This window comes from Carassius carassius, chromosome 17 (genome assembly GCF_963082965.1).
Source record: "Carassius carassius chromosome 17, fCarCar2.1, whole genome shotgun sequence".
NCBI classification, from domain to species: Eukaryota; Metazoa; Chordata; class Actinopteri; order Cypriniformes; family Cyprinidae; genus Carassius; species Carassius carassius.
The window spans coordinates 15,070,590-15,091,920 of NC_081771.1; the positions used below are offsets into that span (position 1 = coordinate 15,070,590).

The following is a 21,331-nucleotide window of genomic DNA, read 5'->3' on the forward strand; positions in this document are numbered from 1 at the left end:
ATGCATTTCAGTTGACTGATGTTGGGAGAAACATGAATGCAATTTGATAGTCCCGACTTATTTGTGGTTTTAGTAAAAAAAAAAAAAAAAAAAAACATCAAAGCTCTCCGTGGAAATTTCTTTAATGAGAGGTTTTATGCCCCTGTGCAGCTTTCAAGATCATTAATGATTACAACAGCAATTTTGCTCTATTTTTATACAAACAGCACGGTCTTCCTGTCTCTAGTTTTAAGATTTCCACCTCATTAATGTTCCAAATCTGATGCATTCGAACTAAACCTGCTGTGCTTCTATTCAAAGCCATCTAAAGCCCAGAATAGTGCTACAATGGACCAGAATCATTTAGCTGAAGTTAATCACTCCAAGTAATGGTTCATTAATAGTCCTGCTGTTAAATATTGCATAGCGTAAAAGAAATGGCATAGCAAAGCATAATGTGTAATAGCTATGTATTACTGTGTGCAGTTTTGTAGTCCTAAAACGCCACCAAAACATCTGAACACAGAAGCAGGTTTGATACGCCACCTTCTGGACAACTTACATAAAAAATAAAAACAAATCTGAGGGAGGAGAATCATAAAAACCTGACATAACATAAACCAAACCAACAATCGAATTGATCTTGAAAGATCATTTAACAAATTCAGCTGCATTTTCACGTTTTTAATGCTTTTATCTTCATAAGAAAGGTAACACTGCAGACGTTTTCACAGACAGCATACAAAATTATATTTGTCTATATCTTGAAAAGTACAAGTAATAATATTAATAATTTTAATAGAATAACAGCACAAGGGAAAATGACAACTGCAACAAAAGTGGATAAAAAAAGTGACATTTTAGGTAACTTTAAAGAATCAGGTAACAGAAACAAAATCAGCCAAAATTTCCATTCTACTGTACGTCAAGAAACACTTACAGTAAGTGCTGTTTGTTTTAAGCTTTATAAAATACATTAAAAAGCAAGGAGCATTTTTATTTCCTTCAAGGAAAAGTACTATAAAATAAGTTACAGTACAGTGAATTTGTCTAAACTGACTTTGTTCCCGTCTTCCAGCCTTAAGTAAGCGCAGACATAGAAATATCAGAAGTACATCATACAGGAGTAAAAAGATGCTTTGTTCTTTTATAAAACAATTATTTCCTTCTTTAAACAAGCAGGAAAAGTTGCCAAGATGTCAATAATTACAAAATATAAGTGTACGTGTTCATTAGTACTACCACACACACACACACACACACACACACAATCACACACAACCACACACACACACACACGCTTGTTTTGTACATGTTTCTGTTGTTCGAATGTTGCATATTTGTGCTGAAATAACTACGTTTTTGTTCTAATTACTTCATGGGCATGAATACAAAAAAACAGACAAATTCTTCATATCTGATAGCGTGGCCTAGGGGGCGCTCACACGTCATCGGCTGGCAGAGGAGGGATGTTGAATCTTGGTCTAGTAAAAAAAGCCATCTTCTCTCTGCATCAGGAAAGATGAATACATTAAGAAACGTTAGGATAAGATCCTTATGTGCTTTGTGTTCGATTAAGAGACGACTCACTTGAAGGTCTGCACAGGGAGGGGCTCTTTGTGGCTCTGGCCCCTCATTTGCAAAACCTCTTTTGAGGCCTTCCGCAACCTCCTCTCAGCAGCTTCCTCCTGCCTCTGCTCCTGTCTAGTCTGCTTGGTCTGCGAGCGAGAAAGAAATGATCAATTATAATTTGGACAACTTCAAAGTCGATTTTCTCAGTATTTGGATTTGTTTGCACCCTCAGATTCCAGATTTACAAATAATTGTATCTCAGCCAAATATTATTCGATCTTGTGGTCCATGGTCACATATACTAACTAAGGTTAAATTATTATATTGTTGGGGGTCAAGAAGCTTTTCTACACTTAAAAAAAAAAAAAAATTAGCAAAGCTGCACTAAATTGATCTAAAGTGACAGTTAATATTTATTGTGAATCGTCTAAATTGTGTAAATCTAAATTATAAATTAAGTATTAAATTTATAAGAACACAATTGTTCTTTGTTAATTGATGTTAATTTATAATAAAGTAATAGCTAAAATTAAACAATTTGTAAACGCATGTAGAAATCAACCTAGATGAATAAATGTTGTAAAGGTTCAATGCATTTATGTCAAGCTAAAGTGTTACCAAATTAATAAAAAAACTTTGAAAAGTGTCAGAGTGAATACATTAAAGGAATAGTTCACCCAAAAATGAACATTTTATCATCATTTACACAATTTCATGTCATTCCAAACCTGTATAAGTTTCTTTCTTATGTTCAACACAGACATTTTGAAGGTTTTTGAAGAACCAAACAGTGGTTGGTACCCATTGACTTCCATAGTAAGGAAAGAAATACTATGGAAGTCAATGGGGACCATCAACTGTGTGATTACTAGCAATGTTCAAAATAGCTTCTTTTTTATTCTACATAAGGAAGAAAATCAGTGGTGAGTAAATTATGATAAGTTTTTCATTTTTTTGGTGAACTATGCCTTTAAAGACATGTAAATGGGCAGTACCTGTCTCTGGGCTTCACGTAGCAGGTTTCGGAAACGCTCATCCCGCAGAGCCCAATGAGGGAGGTCCACAGTGCCGCGGGGCCCCTGCATGGGCTCCTCCAGCCGCAGTTTGAGCTCCCTCAGAGCGGTCAGCTCCTCGCTCAGCTGCCTCTGTCGTGTACGGCAGGCCTGAAGGTCCAGCTCCAGGTCCAGAGAGGTACGTGTGGGCTGCTCAGCCAGAGGCGAGCGGTGCGACTGCTGCGGTCACATGACATGGACACGTAAGTACACTTCCACAGCAAAAGACAAATAATAAAATATTCCAACCTGTTTATATCGCAGGGTTCGTCGCTCTAGAGTGTTTCTGATAAAGGGGGATTTCTTTGGTAGAGTAGAGCTATCACTGTCACTTCTGTACAACTGTGAAGGAAGGAAAACATCAGTGAAGGGGTTTGTTATTGATGCAAAATCATCCATCATTATCATTTATTTAGTTCTGATCATTTCATCTGCTTTGACTCTAGTCATTTTTTTATTTACTTGATTAATAAATATATTGAATCAAGCCACAAAATGTTTTACATATCATTACACAACAATGTAGTCATGCAATATGGAGAACATTTTTGGGGCTTAATTTCATTATCGTGACTATTGTGATCATGAAACATTATTACTGTAATATTAAAGACTTTGGTGTTTTCTGCTTACCCTACAGACATACTGACTGCGCGCTCCAGGTGAAAACGTCTGAGATCTGACTATTGTGCTGCTGCGCATGAACGGTGAGCTGTGACCCCAGCGGCCTGGCCTTTCTTTCGGCCGCATTCTCATTGGCTCTGGAAACACACCCTCTGTGTTGGTTGCCTTGTCCACCTAAAAACACGCAAATTAAATGTGTAATGATCTGTTTTATAGTTCAGTGTTCTTCTGCAAAGCAAGTTTTATTCAACAGTGATACATTACATTTATCAAAAGTGACAGTAAAGACCACTAAAAAATTATACTTCAAATAAATGCTGTTTTTGATTTTCCAGAAATGTTGTCAACACTTGTCAGCATTGATGAAAATAATCAGAAATTGTTGAGCATCAAATCACTAACTAGAATGAAAGAATGATTTTGGGAGAATGACATGACTCCAAAATCACTGCTGAAAATTTAGAGTTATTTTTTTTTTTTTATGAAGTCAATTACAACAGAAAGTAATGTTTAAACATCCTCTGTGTGTAAGCAAAACATTTTTAGTAATTCATTATAAAAGAAACTTAGACAAACCAGAGCGTTTAGGAGCAGAAATGTGTAGCTTGTATTTTTGTTAAAGAAGATCTTTTCAGTTCTATAGAAGGAGAATTCATACAGCCGCTATGACTTCACAGTACCTTTACTATTGGATTCCTCTCTGCAGGCTGGAGACAGCATCTCCCAGAGGTCACGCAGATACCTTCACCGCTAAGACTCTCAGGACAGGGAACGACAAACGCTGTACTGTTACTGCAGCCGCTGTCCACGGACTCAGCCTGCCAACTCCTACATCATACACATCATCTGAAATGAGTGCACTTACAGGCATAAGCTGAAAGGCTTATTGGTTTATAGAAAGGCAGTGAGTGTGTGGACCTCTCAGAAACGGCTTCTCCTTGCTCTTCCTTCCTTTCCAGCTTCTCTTTACTCCTCTGTAACTCTTTCTTCATCTCTTCCAAACGAGTCACCACAGACACCTCCACGAAAATAGGCAGATGCTATGTTTAATTTGTGCATGTGCGTGTGTGTGTTATTTTAACCTAATATTTACAGACATAAAACATTTTGTAGACTGATTTCTCCTGTAAAGTGTATAAAATATAAAGTGTATTTAAAGTACGTTGTAGTGTGTTGTAGTGGAAATCTTTATAAACATTGGAATACATTTTTTTTTATATTTATATATGCCATTAGAATTGTCCCCATTCAGTATAATAATGATAATAATAATAATATTATTTTTTTATTAACAGTAATATATTATTTTAAAATAAAATTATACACATTTAATGCATGAAGACTAAATAATACAGTCGTGGCCAAAAGTTTTGAGAATTACATAAATATTAGTTTTCAAAAAGTTTGCTGCTAAACTGCTTTTAGATCTTTGTTTCAGTTGTTTCTGTGATGTACTGAAATATAATTACAAGCACTTCATACGTTTCAAAGGCTTTTATCGACAAATACATGACATTTATGCAAAGAGTCAGTATTTGCAGTGTTGTCCCTTCTTTTTCAGGACCTCTGCAATTCGACTGGGCATGCTCTCAATCAACTTCTGGGCCAAATCCTGACTGATAGCAACCCATTCTTTCATAATCACTTCTTGGAGTTTGTCAGAATTAGTGGGCTTTTGTTTGTCCACCCGCCTCTTGAGGATTGACCACAAGTTCTCAATGGGATTAAGATCTGGGGAGTTTCCAGGCCATGGACCCAAAATTTCAACATTCTGGTCCCCGAGCCACTTAGTTATCACTTTTGCCTTATGGCACGGTGCTCCATCGTGCTGGAAAATGCATTGTTCTTCACCAAACTGTTGTTGGATTGTTGGAAGAAGTTGCTGTTGGAGGGTGTTTTGGTACCATTCTTTATTCATGGCTGTGTTTTTGGGCAGAATTGTGAGTGAGCCCACTCCCTTGGATGAGAAGCAACCCCACACATGAATGGTGTCAGGATGCTTTACTGTTGGCATGACACAGGACTGATGGTAGCGCTCACCTTTTCTTCTCCGGACAAGCCTTTTTCCAGATGCCCCAAACAATCGGAAAGGGGCTTCATCGGAGAATATGACTTTGCCCCAGTCCTCAACAGTCCATTCACTATACTTTCTGCTGAAGATCAATCTGTCCCTGATGTTTTTTTTGGAGAGAAGTGGCTTCTTTGCTGCCCTTCTTGACACCAGGCCATCTTCCAAAAGTCTTGGCCTCACTGTGCGTGCAGATGCGCTCACACCTGCCTGCTGCCATTCCTGAGCAAGCTCTGCACTGGTGGCACTCCGATCCCGCAGCTGAATCCTCTTTAGGAGACGATCCTGGCGCTTGCTGGACTTTCTTGGACGCCCTGAAGCCTTCTTTACAAGAATTGAACCTCTTTCCTTGAAGTTCTTTATGATCCTATAAATTGTTGATTTAGGTGTAATCTTAGTAGCCACAATATCCTTGCCTGTGAAGCCATTTTTATGCCACGCAATGATGGCTGCACGCGTTTCTTTGCAGGTCACCATGGTTAACAATGGAAGAACAATGATTTCAAGCATCACCCTCCTTTTAACATGTCAAGTCTGCCATTCTAACCCAATCAGCCTGACATAATGATCTCCAGCCTTGTGCTTGTCAACATTCTCACCTGAGTTAACAAGACGATTACTGAAATGATCTCAGCAGGTCCTTTAATGACAGCAATGAAATGCAGTGGAAAGGTTTTTTTGGGGATTAAGTTAATTTTCATGGCAAAGAAGGACTATGCAATTCATCTGATCACTCTTCATAACATTCTGGAATATATGCAAATTGCTATTATAAAAACTTAAGCAGCAACTTTTCCAATTTCCAATTTTTATGTAATTCTCAAAACTTTTGGCCACGACTGTACTATTGCAATAACACTACTGAACTATAATATTAAAAAGTATATTACTATATAAAAAAAAAAGATAAAAAAAACAGTAAGTTGCAATATTCATATTTATGGTTGTCACAGTTTCTGTGCTTTAAAATGATAAATTATAGACCTTTCTTGTCAGAAATCTCCATGGAGACTTTAAAGTCAATGACATCAAACATGACAATACTTCAATTTTTAAATGGAATATAGTCGTGTTTATTATAAATGATTGATCTGTGCACATAATATATTTTTTCATTCATGTTTTGTTAGGAGTATATGAATGGTACTAGGGATGTGCAACAGTGATCGAGTACTCGGCTGTGACAGCAACAAATGAGCATAAAACAATGATTGTGGAAAAAAAATACAAAATACAAATCTGATTGGTTATAGCAGCACTTTAGGCAGAACCCTGAGCTCTGATTGTTTAGCGGGCCACAGCATGCAGTCTGAACTATAGACGTAGCATTGCTTCGAAGTCATGTAGTGATGTCTGGGTTAGCTACACACACATCTGATTTATCTAATATAGGATGCATTGGGATATTAACATTTATTAACATGCTGAATGCACTGCATATTACCAGTGTTTCATGCTCAAATGCAATGCAGTTATTTTAGACTGTCATAATGCTTTTAGATGTTTATTTTTTTGTTAAATAGGGTACTGATGTTATAATAATGCAGCAGTGCTTTTTCATCATATTTGTTCAACAGTAGCCATACTTTAATTAAAACTGTTTTCGTACTTTGTATGGCTTCAAAAATGTGCAGGCGAATTCAGGAATCACTTGATAACGTAGATGAAAATAGAGCAAAAATCTGCCATAAACAGTATTATAATGAGAATTTATAGAATGTGAAATCTATAGTAAATTCTGTTTCATGTTTCAGTGCGCTGTTATAAAAGCACATTACGGTGTGCATAGGGACTTTCCAAAAATCTCAGGAAGATTCCAAAATATCCAGGAAAGTTTCCAAAATTTCTGGAATGTTTACGAAATTTACTGGATATGTTGCACCTTTTCGCAACCCTAAAAGTGCATAACTTCACTGGCATTTGCATCCTTTTGTGCAGATACAAGTCGTAATGTAACATTTATGTTATGCATCTAAGTTATCTGATTAATATCAAGAATATGTCTTAGAACGGGCTTCAGTTTATTGGCATAAAGTCACTCAACTTCACCTCAGGCAGCTCTTCCTTTTTAGATGCTTCTTTTTTAATAACATTGCAGCATCATAATCGAAATCTAACCATTGTCTAATCATGTGTTCATGTTTTCACACACAGGTTTTCATGTCATATTTATTTTTTTTTACATTCATTGTTGTACTAGTCTTCAGTCTTTTTGAAACCTATCAATGATCGAAATGAGAAATTGCCAAAAATGCCCCTCCATAGTTGGTGCATATTGCATTTTCAAATGCATGTCATGAGTGACCCGTCTGTTTAGAGAAGCAAATCATGGACAAATGAACAAATTCTCTGCATGTCACAAACAACATGAGGGTGAGTAACTAATATCAAAAATTTTAATGTTGGAGCTAACTATTTCTTTAAACCACAATGGCAGTTGAGGGTCAGCAAGGGAAATTAATGTAATTACTGTTCATTAAAGAGACAGATCTTTAGTGGTTCTTAAGTAATCTCTGATAATGCTTTAGCCAGAGGAAGGAACGTCTCCAGTGATCTCACCTCAAGCTTGCCTTCGTTCTCCTCTTCATCCATGATGCAGCTGGGTTGACTAAGGCGGCTGTGCTCTGTGCGTCTGTGGTTCTCTGTGTTGTGGATATGTACTTTAAGCCACTGGAAGATCATTTCAGTGCTGCCTGCACAGTCTGTCAGTGAGACCTGCGCAGAGCCCTGAGCCACAAACAGATACAGGTCAGTTTACCATCTCACAGCAAACAAGCATGAACAACATAAACACTAAAGCAAAGGCAGAAAACTCGTTTCAACAACTTTAAATGCTTTTTTTGCATGCAGTGGGGTCCAAACTAGTCCTAATTTGTATCTGCATAGAAAATGTTTCATTGCTAAAAAGGTTAATAAAGATTTGAGTGAATTTTAGTCAGACCAGTAGCTCCTCCTGGGCGAGGGGTCCTACAGCACAGAGGTTTAAGTGTAACGCATGGGTCCCGGGGCCTCCAGCACTCAGAGGGATCCGGAAGCCCTCATTAAAGCTGAGAAGAGATTGAGGCTCCTGGGCCTTACAGCAGTAATATGTGCAGGGCCGACCGGAGTCCACCGGGAGAACATGAACCTTCACAAATCTGAGGACAAAACGCTACTCGTGAACTTGATTGTGTGTACATGTCCATAATTTGTTTCTGCAGAAGATATCACTGTAGTAGAGAAGGATTATTTATTAATGGAAAGCTGATGGGACTACTTACACTTTGCATCCATCTCTAATGGTGGCCTTGCTTAAATTTCTCATCTGAAGGACATGCAGCAGCAAAAACATGCCATTCGAATCATATCTGTAAAAGTATAGCCCAAAGGGAATGAACAAGCAGATTAATGGTTCATAGTGACTTGGTAATGTTTGTTATGATGAGAAATGAGAGGCAGGTCAGAGTATGAGAGCGTGTGGTGCTTACAGAAGACCAATCTGAATCTGAACTGGATCTGAGGCTGGGACATCTGGAGGAAAACTGACTTCTTCTGAGTCCTCTGTCCTACTGGAAAGAGACATTCAGACATTTATGAATATTTAATAACATTGATAACACACAAACAACTATTAAACTATATATTCTACCATTCAAACGTTTGGGGTTTGTAAAAATGATTTCTCTTTTTGAAATTAGTCTCTTATGCTCAGCAAGGCGGCCTTTTTTATAACAGTAATACTGTGAAATATTACAATTTCAAATCAATATTTTATATTTGAATATATTTTAAAATATCATTTATTTTGTGTGTTGCAAAGTTTAATTTAACAGCAATCTCCAGTGTCACATGTTCCTTCTGAAATCATTCTATTATGCTGCTTTGGTGGTCAAGAAACTTCTTTATTGCCGAATTGTCTCTCACCTTCTGCTCCAGGCTTCAAACACCCCACTGTCTGTTGCCAAAACATCTTCATTTACTCCTGCAGACACTCGTCTCGCTCTTCTGCTGGTCCTACTTGCACTTTTACAGCGCAGGGTCACTCCTACACAAAGACGCATACATACGCACAACAACAAAAAAAGGAAATGCAAATAATTTTTAACATCAGAACAGTGTGATTACATTTTTAAGCTGTATTTTTTATACCTTTATTCAATTTGACATCATTGTTTTAAAAAAAACTGTTTCTAAACATTAGTTCTACAGCGAACTAAATGGCTTAACAGGCCAATTATGAAAAATATGAGATTGACTGCAATTAAATATTTTAAATCGACTGATCAGTCATTTAAAATTTCCATGTTGCTATTCATCACCTGTGGAGCTTTGCGTTCCTTGAACTCCATCTCTATGGCTCTTCCCCTCCAGGTGGTGTGCAGAGGCTGTGATTCCCACTTCCCCTTCCCCGGGAAGAGTAATGTGCTGCTGGGATTGAGTCTGATTCCGTAGTCCTTCAGCCAGCAGACACCTGCTGGCCACCTCCATGTACTCCTCTGTCATCTGGGCCAGAGGGCAGTCCTGTGGGGCCGAGTGGTAGGGGGTGTCCATGGGGGAGCTGGGAGGGGAGAGCGAGGAAAGTGAGGACCGTGAGGAGAGAGATGTGAGAGACTGTGGTGTGTCATGGGACCGCTTTGGCCCGAAGGCTGAACCGTCCCTGCTGTGGGTCTCTAAGGGGAGAAGGTAGCGGAAAGACGGGTCCAGAACATCAGAGCTGCCTTCTGTTCGCTCATACTGGGGCAGGCCATAGATGTCAGTGAAGCTGACGGAGCTGAGAGAACCACGGCTGGATGCCAAAGAGCCACGACTGGAGGCTAAAGAGCCTCGGCTGCTGCTGGAGGACACCGTCAGATTACTGGCTGATAGGCTGCACACAGAGAGAGAAATGGTCATTTTGGGTTGATGTGGCTAGACATCCTATATAGGGCTGTCAAATGATTAATCAGGATTAATCGTATCCAAAATAAGTTTATGTTTACATAATATATGTGTGTGTGTGTGTGAGCTGTGTATATTTATTATGTATAAATAAATACATACACACGTGCATGTATACATTTAAGAAAAAAATTGTATATTTATATATAACATTTACATTTACATAATATAAAATATATATAAATACACACACACACACATTTTTAAAACATATACATGTACGCAGTGTATTTATAAATACATAATAAATATACACAGCATACACACACACACACACACACACACACACACACACACACACACACACACACACATATATTATGTAAAAACAAACGTTTATTTTGTAGGCGATAAATTGTTCGACAGCCCTAATCCACAGTGCTGTCAATTGATTTAAAAACATCTAATCACACTGGACATCCTGGTTGATCAAATTAGTCACCAACAACCACTCTATATACTGATCAATATTTGCCAAGAAAAACAGCAACTGATAATAATTCATGACATTATTGCAGCAGATAAAAACAGGGTTCAGAAAAGAGGCTTCAAAAGTCAGAATGTTCATTTTATATCAGTGGCTTAGTCAGAAGCAATCCATCCTTTCTTAAATAATTTGAATATGAGCACATTTAATAGTTAATATGAATGTCTAATAATTTTATATATAGTAATGCATTATTACAATTATATATATATATAATATACTATATATAATAACAATTTATAATTCAATTATACACACACAGTCAATCTGGCATTCATTTAATCACAATTAACTATTATATTAATTAACTTAAATTATATTTTGTATTATTATTTATTGTTAGAAATTATATTATTGTATTATATATTATATTATATTTATCAGTTTATTTTACTTAATTACGTGTGTCAAACTGGCAGCCCCAACCTTGATTTCTTCCTCTGGATCAAGTTTGTATGAGGGTGTTCAGGCAGTGTGTGTGATACCTCTTCAGCTGAGAGTGTAGATAGGTGGTGATACGGGTGGCTTCCTCAAGTTGCTTCATAAGTACATTCCTCTTCTCCTGCTGTAATATCCTACACAGCACACACATATTATGATACAGATTTGCGCCATTTCATTCGCACAGTCAGTTTTAACTAACCATTTGATGTCTGCTTGATGTCACAGAATCATAGACTATCACAAATGCAAGTATATTTGTTAATTGTTCAACTGTTCATTGTGCAAATCTGGAAATGATTTAAGCGCAGTCTGTGGAAGAAGACTATCATAGTATAGGAATTATACCATTCAATACCATTACTATAGATTTCACATTCTACCATTTTATGGCTCCTAATATCACAAAGAAAATTGATAAATATCCATAACATAAAAAAATGCAGGTGGGATATGGAAGCTGATATGTATACTGACGTAATATGACAGAACGACCCATACATGTCTCAGCTGAGGTCTCAGATATAAGACGCTCATAATGAGCAGATCAGAGCTGAAACAAACACATTTGCTTTGCTCTGTAGGGAAATAAAGGGCACCCTTATTTACTTCTGTGGGCTTTTACAAAACTTTAACTGAACTATTTTGTTTGCTAGATTTCCAGATAACAAATACATAATTCTACCACCATGTTTTGAGTGGAGGTATATTATGTTTATGGGACAGGCTTTTCTTTATTGCCATGCTAGTGCAACGTTTCTTTGGTCTAACTTGTTCTATAGGACCTGCCAACTAGCCCCTCAGAATTCACAAACGGAGACACTACACATGCTAAACATCCACAAAACCTATCTAATAAATCTACTCTATTCCATAGACGTGACTGTATGAAGAAATAAAGCAGACCTCTGATTGGCTCCCAGACTCTGGACACTCTGGGCTTTCTGCACCTCCTCCTCCAGCCTGTGTTTCTCCTCCTGCAGCTGGAGCAGCGTTTCTGGGGAGTGCTGCTGCTGGCTAAGTAGAGTGATCTCCTGGAGCAGAGCCTCCTTCTCCCGCAGCAGCTGCAGACAGTCCCAGTCCCGATCGGCCTCTGCATGTCCAGACCAGCTCTCACCGTCCAACTGGGCCAACTGATGCTGAATACCGGACATCCTGAGAGAGAGAGAGAGAGAGAGAGAGAGAGAGAGAGAGACAACAAGGGATCAATTTTAATGTCTGTAAGCAGATATGTGTGAGAGTAAATCAAAGAAATTATGAAATTAGGCATTTAAACATGCACTTCTATGATTAGTATTAAATCAATTTGTAATATATTAAAATATAAAACAGTCACTTTAAATTGTAATAGTTCACAATATGACTGTTTTTATTGGATCTTTCAACTAATTTTATTTCAAAACTGGTAACAAAAAAAAAGTTAAATAATAATGGGATACAGGAATAGTGGCATGAGCAGAATGTAATATTGTGGATATGTGTATGTGTGTGAAGATGTAAAAGTGCTGGTGAAAACATTACAGAACAGCCAGAGACTGCAGCGTTATGTCTGACATGAGAAATGGTGTTTCTGCACTTCTTGGGTTCAGATATTGTGACTCAGTCAGAGAGCATGCAAATTTCCACAGCTTTTCCTCTCCCAACTCACTTTTTCCCCCCTTTTCCCTCCTCACTTTCTCTCTCTGATGTCATACCTGGCCAGCTCTGTTTCCATGGAAACCTGCATCTTGTAAAAAGGTTTGCATGGCACCACTGTTGCAACACAGAGGCCAAAAGCTACAGCATTATTTCCTCCTCAAATATACAGAAGACTTCAAATGCAATGTATGCCTCATCAATCCATCACTCTACTTTAATACAAACCACTAAAATCAACTGTGAAGTAGTAGCAACATTATTACATGAGAAGAGGCACATGACTATACTTTCAGGAATCACAGCAAGGCTCAGCAGAACTTCCATAGTCTACTACTTTGGCTCCTTGAAATCACATGATCGAAATCAGGTGATATTGGGAGGTGTGATACTACAGTATATGAATTATTTTTGCAAAGTAAATGAAAAATTAGAGGACATTCTTACAATAACATATGATTCTATGTATATCTAGTAACCAGGATATCATACAGAGGTGGGCCATTTCATCTTGAACCAGTATCTGACCACCTAACAACCATCCAGAACACCCTAGTAACCACCTAACAATGTCATATAGCAAAAGAATAAAAATTCAGAATAAGCAAGCAACTGCAGAGAAATGCTACAGTGACCACTTACTTTTTCAACAGCCCTAGATCCAGAAAAAGTGTTCCATTCATTTTTTTTCCACATAGAGATTTAAAACATTCCTCAAAAAGATCTAAGCCTTGAACCAGACCAACCGACTCAAATATAAAAATAATAACATTACAAATTAAATTTGAAGCAAATGTGTTTGATAACTGAAGAGAAAAATGCATTACACATTCTATGATGCACTGCAGATTATATAATCAAACCAAAAACACAGATTTTTTTTTAAGATGCTGAAAATCACAGTGACTTTTGTATTTTGTACATACTTTATATACATACATATATACTAACTTTTAACACTCTAAGGGCTAATAGCAGCTATTTCTTAAAGGGTTTATAGGTTATTCAAAAAATCTATTTCTCTGTACAGAAAATACATGTGATTTTACCTTCAGAACCAGACTGTTATGCAGTATGATTTAAGTCTGTTGTTCATAACAGTCATACAGTGCATATTTTCAAATCCACTTACTTTTTCTTAGCCTCTTCATACTGCCAACTGAGTTTGACTCTGTCAGCAAGAACTGATGACTCCTGGGTGCCAAACTATAAGAAAGAAAATACTATTATATATTACCGAGCATAGATGATTGTAAATATCATATTATAATGTTAAAAAAAAAAAATAACAACAGACATTTCAGTTGTAAAGCAACAAGGACAGAACCCAAATCCTGACAAACCTCTCCCATCAGCTCAGTCTGGCAGCCAGTGTCTGTGTATTGTTGTACACTACAGGAGTCTCCGAGGGTGTTTGCACTGTTGGCCACCTCATTAATAGAGTCACAGAAGTTCACAGTCAGCTTGGCCAGGCTCTGTGCACAACAAAAGAATATCTAATTAAAGAGATATTCATAACACAAGTTAATAACTTGTGACTGACCAGAAGATGGCAGCAGCTCTTAAAATAAACGATATTTGAGAGAGAGCTGAAGGTGTTGAAATGACTCATATATAAGGGGACATACAGTATCAATGTCTGTCTATTCAGAGTTTTTCAGTGAGTATTGATGCATTCAGTACTAAACTAAAACCTAAGATAAAACAAATTTTTCTACTTGAAATAAACTACATTTTTACTGAAATAATATAAAATATAAAACCCTTCAGAGAGTTCAGATATTTTAATTTAGATTAACTTGATATACTAAAACTAAACTAAACTGAAATAAAAATTACTTATTTTTAATTAGGAATAAAAAAAAAATGGGTAGCAGTACTTTTATCCATTAGGAATTCTGAACAGGATTATGAAAAGTGGGTATTAAGCCCCGTTCACACCAAGGACGATAACTATAAAGATAACGATAAAGATGTAGTTGAAAAATTGTTCTCAATATTAAAGAATAGCAGAAAAGCTTGAGAATTTAAAGCGGCAGACCAGCGTGCGCTTAGAATAAACAGATGATATCTTTCACTGGTGTGGACGCTAATATCGATATCTTTAAAATGATCTTTATAGTTATCGTTCTTAGTGTGAACAGTGCTTTACACATCAGATACGAGCTGAACTGAATAATAATAAAAAATGTTTGTTCATACATTTTTGTGTTAACTTCGGTTACACTGACATTAAAAAACAACTCAAAAAGTATAAGAGTTTAAAAATACATAAAATATAAAAATACAGTTTTCCATTTAAAGGAAAAAAAAAATCTATGAAGGTGCTGGATTTGGGTCTGTCTGACCTGGATGAGGTCCTGCCTCTCCTTCTCGCCAGTACTGATGGCCTTTTTAATGCTGCGAAGCTCGCTGAAGATGGCCTGTGCTTCATCTAATTTGTAATTGGTCTGACTGCTGGACATTTTCCGGTCAATTCTGCTCAAGTCAACACACAAGAGAATAAAACAATCAGCCATGTTGTTAATCTGATGACATGCTGTACAGTGACCCATTGTTATTACAGAGAAGAACAGAACAGAAAATACAAATACACAGGTTTCTTTCTGACACACAATAATACATTGGAGGTCTAGTAGATCAAATCAAGCACTAGACATACAGTATGCCATAATTTCAAGTGACTCCCTGTTAAACACTATTTGTTGCAGCAAAGATGAATCTAAATGTAAAGTAGATTGACTTTGTGTTCCATTCTTCATAAACGTGCACTGACTGCACCTGGATATGTATGTTCATAAACAAATCGTCTCCTCATGCTGCTCAACTAATTATAAAGAGTTAAACTAGCAATGACATCAGAGTTTGTTTACGCTAAACAGGGTGTTACTCCACCAGAGCCAAGCCAACATCACTGCTTGACACAAAGTTAATATACCACCATCTAAGTCATACAGTGTTGTGTGAGAATGTTAAAGTGAGAGACTATTTCTCTTAAAGAGAAACTGTGAGAGATGGCTACGGTAGACGTGAGCTTAGATTTATTAAAACTTGCCTCGCTGACCTGTGTAACAGACTGGTTAACCATTTAGCCAGGTTGGAATAATATTGTTTTAACTTAAACCAGCTTCTAGTCTCAAAGACATAATAATTAGGCAAGTGAAACTGGAGAGCACCGCACTAAAACCCTCCCGTCGGGGAATGTCTGCCTTCTAAAGCACCAAAGCGCTGTGGGATATATATCCTCCAGAGAGTAATGCTTGAAATACTGGACATAGAGACAGGATGCCATTCTAGAAACAGAAACAACCAGCTTGACTAGCTAAATAAAGTTGTAAAAATGCCTTTCAATGCCTCATTGTTCATCACTTTGCACAGGAAAGCAATATGAAATGTTTTGTTTCTCAGTATACTATTGAATGTTGAGCTTCATACAGATGATCATGGACACGAAACTCTAATAAATGAAATGTATGACCCTGAAGTTGCGGAAATTGATGTTTACTGTGTGTTCACAAGAGTTGGGGAGAGACTGCGTAAAGCATGTCTTTTACATCAGTGTGTCTCTGGTGTAGAGCCTGTGCTCCTGCCATAGGCCACTTCCTGCAGGCCACCCTCCTCCAACAGCAGGTACTGTCAGCTCCCTTGCCCTGCCTCTTCCTCTCCACACAAGCAGGGCTTTGTTTCCCCCCTTCAAACCTCCAACCTTTCACAGCCCTGCCTGACCAGGATTCAAGTCTGCCAGGCTACTACGGACATCTGCCCAGCCCAAGACTGGCTGGTGACACAGAACAGAGACGCCCGCTGCTAGTTCTTAAGAGAAAAAGTCAGGATGAAAGGAAAAGAATGATGTGACTGTGAGCTTATCAAGATTACTCAAATTATAAAGTTTGTTTAGTACTGTTTAAGACCACTTCTGTGCTAAATAAAGACACAATGCTCATTATTTTAAAATAAAGTTCAATTTAATTATTCAACCTCACCAATTCAGTTTAACCACAGTGGGCTTATTAGGAACTATAAGGGGTTACAGGGATAGTGCACCCGTAAAAGGATTTACTTACCCTCACATTTTTACAAACCTGTATGTGAATTTCTTTCTTTTGGTGAACACACAATATGATATTTTGAAGAATGTTGGTTCAACCCAACAGTTTTTGACAATATCTAAGGCTATTGTTTCTATCGTCTTTTGACGCACCGCAGCAAAGGGAAGTTTGTCGTGGGATAGACAGTCTTATTGAGCGCAGTGGCACTGAGAACATTATATTTCACACTTCAAGCTCTTTTATTTTCCAAATGTAATAAGATTGATTAGTCAAGAATCGTTCAGTTTGTAATGCGTACTGAACCGAAAGCCTCATACCAAACGGTTCAATACAAATGCGTGTATCGTTACACCCCTTTTATTTATATTTATATATTTAAATAACATTCGATTGACTTCAAATAAAAAGTACAATTTCAAAAAGGAATAACAGAGGCACCAGGCTCTGATGAGTCATGTAAAGAGGGAGCTTCAGTTTTCTTATAATGCTGAGTAAAGAGTTAATCTTGTTATTCTGGGAGCAAGAAGAGTTGTGTTCTATCTAAGAGATAAGGGCCCTCACTGGGATGCAGGAAGGAGAGAGGAATTCACTGCCAGATATCTCTGTGTTTTACCCTCCTCATCTCTTCCCACCCCTCCTCTCTCTCTCTCTCGCTCTCTCTATCTCTCTCTCTTCTGAACTCTCACTCTTTCTCTGCTTATTGAGCTTTTCCTGCCTTGGCAACCCACAGTTAACTGGTGCATCCTCTTCCTGAGGTGGAGTCTCCTTTTCCAGACACACACACACAAAGTTTTTTGTGGGTTTAGGTAAAATTCCCCAAACGCATTCCCGGATCCCTCTAAAAAAAAATCTAAATTGATGAAAAATGTTACACAAACATTACAGAACAGCCAACAAACAGCCACTGGCTATTTAGAACACAGCACCCTAAATACTATCCTATACCATTTTAGTCCATTTCAGCAAAGAAAAAACGTATGAGAACAGTACATTTAGTCAGACATTTGCAGAGCAGGTAATTCATTGGGATTTTTTTTGAGTTAGGTATCTGGTAACTGTTTGGTTTGCTGCTCCACTGAACTGAATAATATTGAAATTAAGGCTGAAATTAGCCCTGGATGCTCCAGATAGCTATACTAACTATAAGGGCTGCTTTGTCTAAATGAAGAACTCTGGCAAAATATTACCGGAGTGCAAGCAAAACAGCTATTGATAATTTTCACATTTTGGGTAGGTTTTGTTTTAAAATGCCGACCCAAATTAACTTCAGTAATTCATTTTGCTGAAATGTTAAACATATGACTCCATTTAAACTTTGTTAAACTAGTCTATTCATTATCCACACAAATATCCATAATAACTTTATACTATTAAAGAACAGCTCGTACTGAGCCCAAAATGTTTTCAATTTATCAATGTATCTCATCGTTCAAAACATAACCAACTACTGTGATGTATTTAGCAATATTTTCATGTATGATTTGTAATCTTTTAGTATTTTTGCCATTGTAGACAAAAAAATTTGAACCTCTGAACCAAAGCGTGAAACCAAAATGTACCAAAAAAAAAATCCTGCAATCAATCAGTTTAAATGTTGAAATACAGAGTGACATCATAGGCTGCATCTCATTTGATGTGCGCACTGAACATGTTCAAGGAACAAAGTTTGTGGACACCTGGAAATGCTTTAGTTAAAGGACAACTACCCGAACAAGAGGGACACACAAACAGAAACATGAATAAACAGGAATCATAAGACAAAGCAGGAAAATAAACTCAAAGACAGGGTGGGGTCATGTATCATAAATCACAAAAAAGATTGGGGCCAGGGAGGAATAGTACAATTTTACAATACAATTTTATACACTATAAAAATGTGAGTGGTTGTCAGCAAGATCTCTATGGTATTCCTATCACTTTTCACCTTCTAGTTGTAATCTACCAGTTTAATAACATAAATCTGATCAATAAACAAGAAGCAGCAAATCTCTATTAAGTATTAAATTACTTTAATACTAACCCCTAAACCTAAGTATGAGCAATAGTTGGTCTGATAGTGATACTTGTCATCGCCTATGTGTAAACTACACATGCTTTATGTTTGTGGAAGGGTTCAACGCAGTTTAACTCACTCCTGTAGGGTCTCCACTCCCATTTCCTTGTACTGCAGCTCCTGTCTCATCTGAGCCAGTTCCTGTTTGAGTCTGGAGAGCTGTGGACACAAAACCCACTCAGTCAATACACATCAAAACACACAGTGGGATTCCCTTCAGAGCCACCATTGCAAAAAAAATTTGGGGACATCAGCAGAGACATGTATAATTGTTCCCGACCCGCCCAACACACACAGGAACTTAAAACGACCTTGAACACAGACATACACACAGCCCTCCCAAAACCGCAATGGAGGAATGTAGGGTCATTCAATATACAGCGAAAACCATCAGATCTGTACGTGACTGGCCATAGTAGACCAAATATGACATAATATAGAGCTTATTTGCTAAAGAAACATTTATTTTACACTTTTTGATCAGTTATGATAAAAGTCACAAATTGTCAGGCTAAACCCACATTTTGTATTTTGTTTCATAAAACAAATGCTCCTGTGACTCAAGTGGTAGAGCATTGCGTTAGCAGCGCAAGGTTGTGGGTTCGATTCCCAGGGAACACATGTTAGTAAAAACTGTTAGCCTGAATGCACTGTAAATCGCTTTGGATAAAAGCATCTGCTAAATGCATAAATTTGCATTTAAAACACAAAAGAAAGAAGAATAAAAAAAAAATCTAAATGAAAAAAAAAAAACATCTTAAAATTTGTCTGTGACTGGAGCAACATTTTTTCCTTATATATACCACCATTCAAAAAGTTTTTTTGTCAGTTATTTGTAAATTAATACTTTATTCAGCAAAGATGCATCAAATTGATCAAAACCAACAGTTAAGACATTTGTTACATTTATGTTCTGTGAACTTTCTATTCGTTGAATAATCCTGAAAAAATATTAAGCTGCACAACATTGATAATATAAGTCAATGTCAAATACTTAAACTAATAACAAAACACATTACATTAGCTGATTCAGAAGTGATCAATCAACCACAAAATGCTTTGCTGTTCTGTTAAAAGTAATCTTAAAGATTCCTAAATGTATCTAATTTTGAAAGTCTTAACTTTAATAAAGAATATCTTTGCAAATTTTCAGATCTTCTTCATGCACCAAGAGCTTGTAACACTCCAAAGAGAAAGGAAAAATTGAAATCGCATCAAATGGCCCCTTTAAAATAGAAAACAATTAGTTTTAAAATGCAATCTTTCAAAATTTCACCGTTTTTACTGGTACTATAACTTGGTGAGCATAACAAATTCTTTCAATAACATCTTGCTGACCCCAAACGTTTGAACAGTAGTGTATTTCTTCTTAACTGATTTGAGTATTGGAACAGAATGAAATGTGAGAATCAAACTTGAAGCAGTGCCACTATGAATATGAACTAGCTGTGTAAATATTCTTCTCAATTTCTACTTCTGTATTCCGATGAAAAATAAATAATATGGTTTGGGTTTGGAATGACAATACATGAAAAAACAACTTTTGAATTCTTATCTTTGGATGAACTAATACGACAGATTTAATCGAAATTTAGAGGTAGTATTTATCATGCACAGTCCAGCTTTCTGACAAACTCTTCCTGAAGTACTGCACTAATTCATAGAGGCCTAACAAGCTCTGCCCTAGAAAAACACTGCAGTGAACCCAAACCTAGGCCTCTTCTTCCTAAATGTACACACCTCCCCTCAACACACACATACAAACACACAATCAACACAGCGCATGAGGGGCCCCTGCCTCCCCCCTTGGGCCTGACATATGAGGCATTGTTCTCTGAGGATAATGACCTACCCGCTCACGCCTACAGCCGATTTCCGCTTTGATTTGGTCAGGGTCATATTTTGCGTTTGAAGAGGAACCAGAGTGAGCTATGAGAGAGAAATATTAGTCAAAAAGCATTATTAAGCTCACATTAAAATCACATTAAGCTCATGTGGTGCCAGTGCATAGAAGTCATTCAAATCCAAACCAATCAGAACTATTCACATATCAAGCTAAGAAACCAGTCTGCCAAACAGTACCGTGGTTATACCATTTTATTAGTGTATTTGTTTTATTTGATGCTTATTTGCGTGTGTGTAACGCCATGCCATCTTCTGTGGCTATGGTAATGGTGATACAATTTATGGATGAATTATATCATGTTTTTACAATTTATTTTTGCTAAAAACTCTAAAACTGTATTTGGCTCAACTGAAGTAAACTGAATTTAAAAAAAAAGCGTTAAAACCAGCAAAATCTGCCAAAAGGTTTTGGCAGAGAGAACTTTTTTTTTTATTTCTTTGATTTACACATGTAATGCAATTTTATGTTACATGTCTTTTAGCAGTCATAAAAACACTTTCACATTGTTTTGCCACAGTACTTTTTTTGCTAAAGCTAAAAGATGGAAA

At 37.1% G+C, this 21,331-nt stretch overlaps 1 protein-coding gene across 3 annotated transcripts in view; it reads right to left on the minus strand.

Annotated features, from left to right (window-relative positions):
• Positions 1–642: 642 nt before the first annotated feature.
• The window catches only part of wwc3 (WWC family member 3), a 67,781-nt gene continuing 47,092 nt past the window's right edge, over positions 643–21,331 (minus strand). Inside the window, exons 4-23 of one of the 3 annotated variants that reach the window (XM_059571089.1) lie at positions 20,730–20,806; positions 18,957–19,036; positions 15,124–15,253; positions 14,119–14,250; positions 13,908–13,981; positions 12,047–12,295; positions 11,185–11,274; positions 9,594–10,141; positions 9,199–9,319; positions 8,763–8,840; positions 8,556–8,642; positions 8,237–8,432; positions 7,855–8,022; positions 4,146–4,246; positions 3,908–4,055; positions 3,237–3,401; positions 2,853–2,945; positions 2,547–2,783; positions 1,570–1,697; positions 643–1,487 (exon numbers count right to left, since the gene is read on the minus strand). In XM_059571089.1, the coding sequence (XP_059427072.1) occupies positions 1,421–1,487; positions 1,570–1,697; positions 2,547–2,783; positions 2,853–2,945; positions 3,237–3,401; positions 3,908–4,055; positions 4,146–4,246; positions 7,855–8,022; positions 8,237–8,432; positions 8,556–8,642; positions 8,763–8,840; positions 9,199–9,319; positions 9,594–10,141; positions 11,185–11,274; positions 12,047–12,295; positions 13,908–13,981; positions 14,119–14,250; positions 15,124–15,253; positions 18,957–19,036; positions 20,730–20,806 (2,969 nt within the window). In that variant the 3' untranslated portion in view covers positions 643–1,420. Of the gene's footprint in view, positions 1,488–1,569; positions 1,698–2,546; positions 2,784–2,852; positions 2,946–3,236; positions 3,402–3,907; positions 4,056–4,145; positions 4,247–7,854; positions 8,023–8,236; positions 8,433–8,555; positions 8,643–8,762; positions 8,844–9,198; positions 9,320–9,593; positions 10,142–11,184; positions 11,275–12,046; positions 12,296–13,907; positions 13,982–14,118; positions 14,251–15,123; positions 15,254–18,956; positions 19,037–20,729; positions 20,807–21,331 lie in introns of all 3 variants that reach the window. The other 2 variants (XM_059571090.1, XM_059571088.1) reach the window with 2 other exon arrangements.